Source organism: Montipora foliosa, unplaced genomic scaffold, assembly GCF_036669935.1.
Source record: "Montipora foliosa isolate CH-2021 unplaced genomic scaffold, ASM3666993v2 scaffold_427, whole genome shotgun sequence".
NCBI classification, from domain to species: domain Eukaryota; kingdom Metazoa; phylum Cnidaria; class Anthozoa; order Scleractinia; family Acroporidae; genus Montipora; species Montipora foliosa.
Window position 1 is genome coordinate 1010285 of NW_027179731.1, and position 11694 is coordinate 1021978.

The following is an 11694-nucleotide window of genomic DNA, read 5'->3' on the forward strand; positions in this document are numbered from 1 at the left end:
ACTGAGCAATAAACTTACAGCCACTGTAGCCTTGCGAGTGCTGAGAAAACCTTTTCTGGGAGTTGTTTTATGTTATTGTTATCAAGACTCCTAGAAATGAAAGCAAGGAATCGAAAGGAATGCATAAGAAACCTTCCGCAATTCTAGGTTAACGAAGGGGACATTGGGATTTTCGGTTTTGCTGTTTTGGCTATTTTTCAGATCGGGTTTTCGGTTTTTGTGTTCATTGCGGTTTGCGGGTTATTCGTTTTTTAGCATCTGGTTTTCAGTTTTCGTAAAAAATACGAGCAGTTTTTCGGTTTTGTTATCCGATGTGCTTTTTGGGTTTTTCTATTTTGTCCTATTTGGGTTCCGGTTTTTCTTAGATTTGAGCGGCAATTGATCTCAAATAGAGTGTTATTGATTTAATCTTTATTTAACCACGGTGCAATTCATCAGGCCCCAGTTGTTCAAACGATGGATAGCGCTACCCACTGGATAAATCACTTTCCAGTGGATAAACATTAGCAAAACCAATTGAGTTATCCAGTGGATAAGTTTGAACAACTGGGGCCAGCAATATAAAAAAATATGTACAATTAAAAATTTATAGATAGAACTATGTAAACTACATTAACTATCTTACTCAATATCATTCTTTCCATTAATGCCGTGTTTAGAATAATGGCTTAGATAACCTCTTTAATCAGTCGTTTGAATTGATTGAGGGACCCTGCTTTCCTTAGTTCTAATGGCAAACTGTTCCACAAAACTGCGCCACTAAATAGCTAAAACTGTTTTTTGTAGTGGTTTGTGCGCGGTTGCAGAACATTTACCATATTCACAGAGTCTCTCAAACAATAACCAGAATAGCGATGGACAATTTTCGAGCAGAGATACTCAGGTGCTAGTCCCTGTAGGGACTTAAATACCATTGTTGCTGTTTCAATTTGCCTTTGAGAGACTAGGGATTTTTATCTTAGGAGTTCAAATAAATTGTTGACATGAGCGTCATAGTTAGAGTAGGTCAAGACACGGGCTGCTCTTTTTTGTAGTCTTTGCAGTTTGTCCTGCAAAGTTACTCCACAGTTTCCCCAAACAATATTGCAGTAGTTGAAATGAGGTAGTACTAGGGCCTGATAAATAGAATGTTAGGTCCCATAGGGTACAAGATGCCTGTTTTCACTTACGTGATCAGTAACCTTGTTTTTCCTCCGAAACAAAAGAAAACGTTTGAGTGATAATAGAGCTCAATTCCCGGAGACGTCACATGAAAACACTCTATAGCCGCGAAACGCCAAATTTATTAAGAGGAATGTGTGACAAACTAAATGTCACGGTAGGGGATCACGCGTGTCGAATGACGCCCGAGTTGGTGCGGAGTGGATAAAGATGAAGGACCCCATGAAGATCTGAACGAGCATGAAATGAGTGAGAAGCTAGTGACTCTGATAAAGGCCAGTAAGAATTTGATGAAGCAGTGACGAAGTCAGTGCAGATGACAACAATTCCCAGGGCCAGCAAGATGAATTATAGACTCCCATATAAATAGGGAGGGATGCTCGTCGTCTCGCGGTGTAAATTTCGGATTTTGGTCTCACGTAGGGTGTTTTGGGCAAAACGCAATCATATGTAGGCGTGAAAATCTTCTTTAGGGTTGCGTGCGAAGAAATATAAAGGTGTATATTTACACTTTTATATTTCTTCACACAAGTGAAAGTATTAGATGATAATGTCTTTGCCATCATTAAAAGTGTGTTATAATATGGTCTCTTTTAGGGCTCAAAAAACGCCTGGGCCACGCCCAGATTGGTCTCCTTTAAGGGTTTAATATAAAATTTCCGACGAGCATCCCTCCCCTTTTTATATGGGAGTCCTCCCCCCGGGGGGCGCTGAGGTTCAATATTCGACTCCTGTTTTAAGTAAGTATCTGTTTATTACCATATTTAACCTTTGAAGAAGTTCCTGCTGCCATGTAAAACAAGGCACAAACAGCACCGGTTAGCTTCCTCAATGCAATGGCATATCAGTAGACCAAGATTAAACATTCTATTCGAATCTCTAAACTGTCAGGTCTTAGTTATCAAATTGGCCGTCCCGAAATTCAGCTGGGAACTGGGGCCAGTTTCAAATTTTAACTAATCGATAAACTGACACTACCACATGAAAGATCTTGTTGAGCTTGGTCATTTGGCCAAGTATGGTGCTTTTAGGGTGAACAGAGACCAAGTTATGGACCTTGGAACATGGTTCAAAATCCATACAGGCGTCTCTAATTTTGATACAGCGTCCCCCAAAACCATATAACCTCTTAAAATGTTTATGATTTCCGTGATACTCTTTAAAATGGGAAAACATAGCGATTTTCATCGCAGCTTCTTTCAAATTGTAGATACATGACGGGATTTTACAGTTGTCACTAAACAGATAAAAAAGATTTAGAGTTTATATGGTTTTGGGGGACGCTTTGTCAAAATTAGAGAGGTTTGTATGGATTTTGAACCGTATTTCAAGGTTCATAACTTGGTCTTTTAACATGATCTTTCATGTGGTGGTGTCGGTTCATGGATTAGTTACAATTTGAAACTCACCCCAGCTCCCTGCTGAATTTCGGAACGGCCAATAGAAATGTTCAATTAGAGAGTTTTGATTGAAGTTTCCAGAGCTATAGCTTTTTGCGATTGCAAAATTGCAATTTTAGAGAGGACTTGTGTGCAAATTCTCCTAAGTTAACTTGGCTTCATTACCAGCTGCTTTACGGAAAATGAGCCCACAAAGTCCGGGCTCGAGAGAGCGGCAGAAATAAAGCCTATGATGTTAGCAGGTACTATGAGATATGAAGGCTTTAGGCAAGTCCATGACATTCACAAATACTTTGATGAAATAAAGTGTTAGTGTAGTTTGCTCTGTACGCCGCACTTGTGAACATTGTATCGGTTTTCTGACGGTTTTGTATGCGGTTTTCGGTTTTGGCCGAAATTTTTGGCGGTTTTGGATGATTTTTTCTTCGGTTTAGCGGTTTTTTAATACACCCCAATGCCCCCCTCGTTAACCTTAGTATTAATTTATCGTAAGACTACTTTTTAAAGCATACTCAGGAACATAACACCATCCTCATTAAACGATCCCATTTCAACGAGTCTTAATGTAGCTTTTATTTTCGTTTCATTCCCATATTTCGCCGGTCATGGCCTTACTCAATTCTAATCAGGCAACAGCAGTGCAATTACTGATCCCAGCTGTCCTCAAAAGATTCCGTGATCAGCTGAGAGAGGTCACGCCAAATCAAAGCATTCACTGCTGTTACTAGGCTTTGTAGATGAGTTGGACAGAAACATATTAGTACGACGACTAGTACTCCATTCATTTGTTCTCGTTCCTTAAAACCATTTTTTTATCCTTTTCTCCAAGAAAAGTAAAAACATAAGCATTACGATAACAGTAAAGAAATTCCTATCTAAAGAAACCCTAATTAATATGTACTACTCTTTCATATATCCTTTTCCAACGTTTGGTTCCATACTGTGGGGTCACAATTATTATATCCCCGTTTATATGATGTAGTGAAACTCCAGAATAGGGCAATTAGAATATAAAGGGTACGTTCGATTCACCGTATTCCGGAATAAGAATACGTGGAGTGATGATTCAAAACGGTATGTCTGGCGTTTTGAAGCAACAAGGATAATAAAGATATGTTCAAAATAGCATTCTAGCAGGTGTTTGAGAATTTAATGTGAATCTCCGTAAAAAGGTAGGATTTCTAACTTCTATTTGATGTAATCCTATTCCGGAATACGGTCAATGGAACGCACTCTAAGTAATGGCCAGTATTACCGCGCACCATATCAACTTTCACATTTTGTAATTTCCAGACATTGTTAAACTTCATACATGTCTTCTTTTCTTTGATATCTCATGTGATTTCAAACCTTTTAATTTTACAATGCCCCTTTTATCTAAAATAACATAGTTTTACTACTCGTAATGTCTCTTCAGAACAACTCTATCTTCCCTCTGATAGAACTAACATCAGAAAATTCTCTCCCTCTATGATTGGACCATACTTTTGGAACGATCGTCCCCTTTTTATTCGCTCTAGGCCGACAACAAAAACTAACATACAGATTTAGCCAAGCCTAAAGGCGGAGCTCCCTCAGGTTATTTATTCTTACTGCCTGTAGGGGTAGTGAAAATACAAGGTTTCGAATTGTCCGCGTTTTGATGTTTCCGGTTGCTGCTTTAATAATCAGATAATTTTCTTTGCTTTCTTCTATAGAAAAAATCATTACCTAACTAATGAATTCAACGGTAAATTTTACGCTTAAAACCGATATCGCATGAATCACGAGGCGATGAGTACGATATCGGTTTTTCGAGTGAAATTTACTTTGGAAATCACCAGTTTGGCAATGAATTTTATCTTGAATCGCATGAGTTAAAAAAAAAAAAGCACACTTTCAGCGAACGAAAGGAAAAGGTAAAAAAAGCAACTTCAGAGTCAACTGTCAACAGCCAGCGAATGGATCGTTTTCACGTGACGTCATCATTTTCTAAAATCCAAAACTAAAGAGCCACGAAAGTTTTTATTTTCATCAGGCATAAGAGGGGGTAAATTTATAACCATTTGCACTTTTAAAGCTCAATAGGGTGCTTCGTTTGGAAACCAGAGCATTTTGAATTTCGGAGTTATAGCGGTGCGTGACACGAGGCGACGATCGAGTTTATTGAGAAATATATATTTATCTCATGAAGCATTAGGAAAAGTGCTTAGGTAAATAGCTGTTTGTTCAGTATAGATGATCACTCGCCTAGATAACCAAAGTAAGTAACAGATGTTGACACTATTTTCCGACCGCCATATTGGTGCACCACAAATGTACACCAACATGGTGTTTTCATAATGGGCTCTGTAAATTTCTGCGAAACATTTCGACGAATATCTGAAGTTTGGGGAAACGCACAGGCCTAAAACTTGGAGACGCGTCTTCTTCATTTATCTTCTACAACATCACGAATTCTTGACTTTTTCCACTGGATGGTTTTCGATTTATTTTTTTATTGCGTGACAGTGAAAACGATCTATAGGAATCACGCTAAAATTATAAACCATAAGTAAATAAATAAATAAAGCACTTTGTCAGTTCAAGGTCAAAGAAGAGTTTTACTGATGTACTTTATTCCACTTTATCTCTGAAACGAGATCATTGACATTTTGATGTATTTCCCTGAAACACGACAGCTTGGCTTGGAACAAGAATCGGCAAAATACGGCAGTGCAACCAAGAAAGGACGAACTGCAAACAAGATCCGCTCCAACAGTTAAATAACGTCAGCGGTCAACAGCACATGGTGGTCTTCCCAAATACTTGGCTGACGACTTGCAACGGATTGAAAATCGCTCAATGGCGGATTTCTATTTGCGTTTTCGGTCGTCTTTCAGGTACAATATTTAATTTGAATGAAACTACATGGGAATGGTGTTATAAAAAATTGACACATGGGACAGAGGCGAAATATGCAAAATAACTTCAGTTTTACCCCGGAGTTCCCCTTTAAGGACCCGTGCTTATTGACCAATAAGAGTGCTATCCTAATTATTTTATAAATACTCCTCTTTTCCTATTTCTAAAGCTCTTTCGTATATTGTTATAATAATAATAATAATAATAATAATAATAATAATAAACATCTTGATGCTAACAACCGCCCACAAAATCCTCATACAACCGCCCGCGTTCGAGGCCCGGTTTTGACAAAATTAAGGATCTGCCCGCACTCGAATATAGACTGTGCCCGCGAAGCGCTAACGAACGCCCGCGTTTTAAAGTCCATACAAATAAAACTCACCCCTACCCGGTGTACGAATGTCACACAAGTCCATCAACATCACGCCACGCTGATTACCCCTACCCCCACGATTTCATGCGAATAACGCAACCGAGCATTTCCGATCTAGGTATAGATTGTGTGACTCTTATAGGAAAGTGTTATTTTGGATCCGTTTTTAACGTTCGATCGACACCGGGATGCGTGTCCCAATTTACTTAGCATCCCCACCCCTGTGGTTCAGTCGGGAATGACGCAATCATATTTATCGTTTGACATTTGTTGTGTTATACACAAAGATTGCATGACCTGTCGGTCAATGTATTGACGTGTACTTGACAGTGTATACGAATTTGCATTTTATAAACCAATATTGACCTCTATTTTTTTTTTCCACCTACAGATCAACGGCAGTTCAAGTTCACTCGCTGTGAAAATGTGTTTTACGGGTGAACGAAGGTCATCTTCGGTCACTCGTCTCGATTTCCTTCTGATGGATCGTATAGATTTTAGTTGGCTAACTGACGTACATAGAACAAAATTACGTGTCGTGCCTGTAAATTTAACAAAAGAGTCACCGGTCGTTTCGCCTTTACTTAGACGTGGTTAGAAAACACACACGATCGCAGCTACATGAATCGATGTTTTGAAGTAGTTCAAAAATTCAATTACGCGTGAGTCCACACAAAGACTCAACACACGCAACCCGATGGATAGATCATCTTGTCTGTCTGATACTTAACCACATCGTGGTGATTAAAAAAAATGGGAAAACGAAAGCGTGGCATCGATAATGACTCTTCTCGTGGAAATGATTGTGAGCGAGTGAAAATCAAAAGAGTGAGTTTCGGAGAAGCTACCATTTATCATTTCCCTCGAAAACAAGGTTTCGTTGCAGTTCCTTTGACGGGAGGATCAACGCTAGGAATGGCGAGAAAACACACTTGCATCGAGACGGTACAACTTGACCCGGGGAAGGCGAATGGGTCAAAAAGCAATCGGAAGCCGTTGGCGCTGATTTCGCAAAGTGCGAGAGAAAGTATTTTAAAAGCGGCCGGGGTTCGGCGAATCGTAAAACGAGAGGAACGCGATTGCAATGAAATCAGACAAAGTCGCGTAACGTGCGGCTGTGATTGCGGCGACATTTGCTCGCCAGAAACGTGTGAGTGCACTTTGAATGGAATCGATTGTCAAGTCGACTTTGACCGATTTCCATGTTTTTGTCAAACCAATGACTGTCACAATGACAATGGACGAAAAGAATATGATGTAAGCGCCATAAAAAAACATTACTCTGAGACATTTGTGAAAGTGTGTGGAAATATGCAAGACCGCGAGAACGCGATGTAATATTGCTCATTTTGGTTGTCACAATGACAATGCACGAAAAGAATATGATCTAAGCTCCATAAAAAAACATTACTCTGAGACATTTGTGAAAGTGTGTGGAAATATGCAAGACCGCGAGAACGCGATGTAATATTGCTCATTTTGGTTGTCACAATGACAATGCACGAAAAGAATATGATCTAAGCTCCATAAAAAAACATTACTCTGAGACATTTGTGAAAGTGTGTGGAAATATGCAAGACCACGAGAACGTGATGTAATATTGCTCATTTTGGTTGTCACAATGACAATGGACGAAAAGAATATGATCTAAGCTCCATAAAAAAACATTACTCTGAGACATTTGTGAAAGTGTGTGGAAATATGCAAGACCGCGAGAACGCGATGTAATATTGCTCATTTCAACACTGGAGAACCGTGTCCCTTGAAGTTCAAAAGAATATAACGATCCCGTAAATATTTGATTGTCCGTGTGATAAAGGAATTTGCATGTTCGTGTCGAGGGAATGGACGCAACGGCAACAATGAAAAAAAAACAACGCGACTTAAGCTCCATTATAAATCATCACCCTTGTAAAGGTATTTTTGTAGCGAAAAAATGTGAGGGGCCACAAGAATTTTATCCAATGTAACATCGACCACTTCAACACCGGGGAATTATATCCTTTGAAGTTCAAAAGAATAATGAAAAAATGTAACGACCCACGAATCTTTGATTGTCCGTGTGATAAACGAGTAACCAGTACCTTTAAAGCTAACATGCAATTTTTTTGTCGATCAGTGTGATTCAAGTAAACCGGTCACCGACAGTCGCAGATAAGCAAACCCACGCAGACTTAGATGTGCTAAAGAATTTGTTGAGTTAAAACATCCCAAAAATGTCGTTCGTTAAGTCACGATCCAGGGCAAAACCCGATCACCAACAGTCACAGATAAGCGAACCCACGCAGACTTAGGTGTGCTAAAAAATGTGCCTAGGTAAAAACATCCCCAAAATGTCATTTATTAAGTCACGATCCAGTATAGCCGATGACTCGTATTCTGACCAAAGCGAAAAAAAATGCGTCGGAATAAAAACTACAGATTTGGGTCGCGGCTTTACAACTAAATCACCTATAAATGATAGTAGACTCTCGTGTACGATGTATAATATTAAAAGCGACCATAGCCTCTTACAGGGAACCATGTCTGTTCAAGACCGGTGTTCTATCTGCCTAAAAACAGAATGGGGCTTACCAGTCTCAAATTTAACGGGATTACCGGTTCACGAAAATTGTGCAGTCATGTCACAAGGACAAAAAGCGGCACCGTTGGACAAAGTTGCCGTCGTATTGGATCTCGAATCTTTTTTTGTCTATGGGAAACACAAGCCTCGGGAACTTGGCTGGGTCGACCACAGAGGGGTTTCTGGAAACGTGAAATTTAAAATGCCCTGTAAGTTTGACGAGTTATCCGATAAGGACAAACGAACTGCTTCGTTTGTGATTAGAAAGGTCACCGGGCTCCCTTTCGAGAACAACCCAGTGGAACAAGCCCTCGAAGGAGACGAGCTTGAAAAAATAATACTCGCTTTATGGCAAAATTCAAAGACACAACAGAAAGATCTAATGGCTTACAAGGGCGGTCACATTGAGAAAGATTTGTTGCGACGTTTGAACATTCCTTCTATAGACATAGGAGAACACGGGTGCCCTAAATATGTCGATATGCTAAAAGCGGGTCACCAGCCAAAACGGAATTGCGGACAACATTCAGTAGGAAATCATTTTCACTGCGCGACAGAGGAATGTTATGCTTTTTTCAAGTGGATAAAACAGCGACTAGAGGAGCGTAAACACAAGAGTAGATTAAAAAAACGAACTACGTAAACAATTAAAAGTACTCATCTGTATGTTTCGTTGCCTATTTATTAAACGTACACGATTATTACACGACAGAGTTCAGTCTACTCTAAACTCTTTCTGTTTTATGTCTTCTGTCTAATGTGTTCAAATTCGACTCGAATCAACATTCTATCCTCTTTCACTGCGCGACAGAGGAATGTCATGCTTTTTTCAAGTGGATAAAACAGCGACTAGAGGAGCGTAAACACGAGAGTAGATTAAAAAAACGAACTACGTAAACAATTAAAAGTACTCATCTGTATGTTTCGTTGCCTATTTATTAAACGTACACGATTATTACACGACAGTAAAAAATCTATTATCTGAACTCTTTCTGTTTTATATCTTCTGTCTACTGTGTTCAAATTCGACTCGAATCAACATTCTATCCTCTTTCACTGCGCGACAGAGGAATGTCATGCTTTTTTCAAGTGGATAAAACAGCGACTAGAGGAGCGTAAACACAAGAGTAGATTAAAAAAACGAACTACGTAAACAATTAAAAGTACTCATCTGTATGTTTCGTTGCCTATTTATTAAACGTACACGATTATTACACGACAGTAAAAAATCTATTATCTGAACTCTTTCTGTTTTATGTCTTCTGTCTAATGTATTCAAATTCGGCTCGAATCAACATTCTATCGTCTTTAACATATCTTGCATCAGATAAAACTGTTATTGGCACAAAGTCAACGAATCCGTAGCCTTTATGGTTTCTTTCGACGGTCGGTCTGCGGAATGCTAGAAGATCTTCATCGCGGACTCGGAACGTCTCGGTGATGTGTTGGGGAGCACTTAACTGTGACGATTGATCTAGAAGGGTTAGGCTGACGTTTCCCTTGAATGGCCATTGTAGTCTGTGATCGAAACTTCCTGACATTGCGTGAACGAATAAAGCAACATGTTTCCCCTTTCCCGAGTCTACTCCATTCAAATTAATCCTCAGGCAAAATTTGTAACCATTTTCAAGAGCCGTATAAAAGCTAGGAGAATGTAAAACCGGAGTTAAACCCCTTATCGCTTCTCGTCGAAGCCGGCCCACATCGTAAAGTTCCCACATGTAAAAATATTTACAAACGTGCGGACTAGTGTCCGAAGCTCGGACACTGCCCCAAAGGTCCGATATGTTCCGTTTTATGTCGGACATTTCATTATTTCGGGCCTGTTCCGACGTTCGAAAAGCTTTGATCATGTCAGACAAGTGAGCAATCATCACAGTGTGAACATGTTCATTAACGTCTACCCTAAGGCCAGCAAACTCACAGCCAACCACATTAAACGGACACTTGATTTGAATAGCAGGACATTCATGTTCAAAATGTTCGTCCACTTTACATCTCGGTATATTACTTTGACCGCAATTCACACATTTAGTGGGATATTGTGCACATTCCTCGTCGTAGTGGACTTGCAAATACTTCCACTTTACTTTTATCGCGCAAAATCTGCAAGCTGTTATCCTTTCGATGCAATGTTCTGTTGCGTGGATTGAGATCTCTCTTTTTGCTATGTTCATTCCACAATCATTCGGACAATCTCTAAGAACAAATTCACACTCCGACAGATGAGTTTCTAGTTCACCGAGGCGACCTTTCCACGTACAGCCTGTCGTTGTCTTGTAGCGACAGAAGACTTGGCGATCCATCATCATTTTGTTGACAAAATTATCAACATGTAGTTGCGATTTTTTCATGGGCTGTTGATCGTTAGGACAAAACGACCCAGATGTATCCAAAGAACGCGTTATACAATTGCGGCAAAATCGGTGACCACATGGAGTTTGCACGGCATTTCTTAAACCAAACAAACAGATCGAGCATTCATAATTGCGCTCTAATGGTGGATCGAAATTCTCGTCATATCCTTCGCTACTGTCATCGATGACAGGACCCATTGTTTTGGCAAGGTCTCAAAACTCGTATTTTGTACCTACATATAGCAGAGAGCGGTCGTCGCCACGTTTCGATTTTCGTCTGACACTGTTTCCTTTGATTTAACAACATTTGAACGATGTTATTTAAAAACTATTTATGTCAATTTAACCAGATCACTTTCGATAGCCCTCTTGGGTTATGTTTTTCGTTTCGAGACCATCGCATCCATAACGTTAGAAAGAGTCAACATTAAACGAGTGTTGTTTTAATAGTTTATTTTCATTTTGCGATTTTCGTTTTCAAAATCTCTGTCCCAAGAGAAAAATAGAGCGTTTTCTCGAGGCGAGTTCCAACGAATCTTTAATTTTTTCCTCTGCGTGTCTCTGTTAGTTATCTTACAAACATATTGGTCAAAAAAGTTAACCGGTTATTCCACAGAGTACACTTAAAATTATTCATAAAAGTCAACCATGGTTCGTAGCATACTCTTAGCTTTTTTGCAGAGGTAATTATTAAAGTTGTATAACGTTAACCAAAAAGACATGCGTCGAAAACAAAACATTGTCGTGTCGTCATTCGTTAACATGGTACATTCGTAAAACGACCAATTTGGGATCCTACGTTTTTGGGGGCGAAAAAAAGCTATTGCGTTCGAGAACAGACGTTACTCGTGATGTCATGGTTATTACATCATATTCTTTTCGGGTTCTGAGACGTTTTGGGGGGGTCTTTTGTTTAGGCTACGTTTTGCGTAATCCATAGAGTTATGGAATGCG

The 11694-nt window shown here is 39.5% G+C and overlaps 2 protein-coding genes across 2 annotated transcripts; one reads left to right on the top strand and one right to left on the bottom strand.

Moving 5' to 3' along the window:
• The first annotated feature begins 6209 nt into the window (after positions 1-6209).
• Positions 6210-7588, top strand: LOC137988797 (cysteine/serine-rich nuclear protein 1-like). The gene has a single exon (XM_068834752.1). It carries the CDS (start codon positions 6574-6576, stop codon positions 7156-7158), a length of 585 nt encoding a protein of 194 aa, XP_068690853.1. The 5' UTR covers positions 6210-6573; the 3' UTR covers positions 7159-7588.
• Positions 7589-9636: 2048 nt separating this feature from the next.
• LOC137988794 (TNF receptor-associated factor 6-like) lies at positions 9637-10707 on the bottom strand. The gene has a single exon (XM_068834751.1). The coding sequence runs from the start codon at positions 10693-10695 to the stop codon at positions 9637-9639; it is 1059 nt and encodes a 352-aa protein (XP_068690852.1). The 5' UTR covers positions 10696-10707.
• Positions 10708-11694: the final 987 nt, after the last annotated feature.

Bases quoted from the DNA above. Each gene is read 5' to 3' on its own strand.
- LOC137988794 (XM_068834751.1), bottom strand. From the start codon at position 10,695: ATGATGATGGATCGCCAAGTCTTCTGTCGCTACAAGACAACGACAGGC.
- LOC137988797 (XM_068834752.1), top strand. From the start codon at position 6,574: ATGGGAAAACGAAAGCGTGGCATCGATAATGACTCTTCTCGTGGAAAT.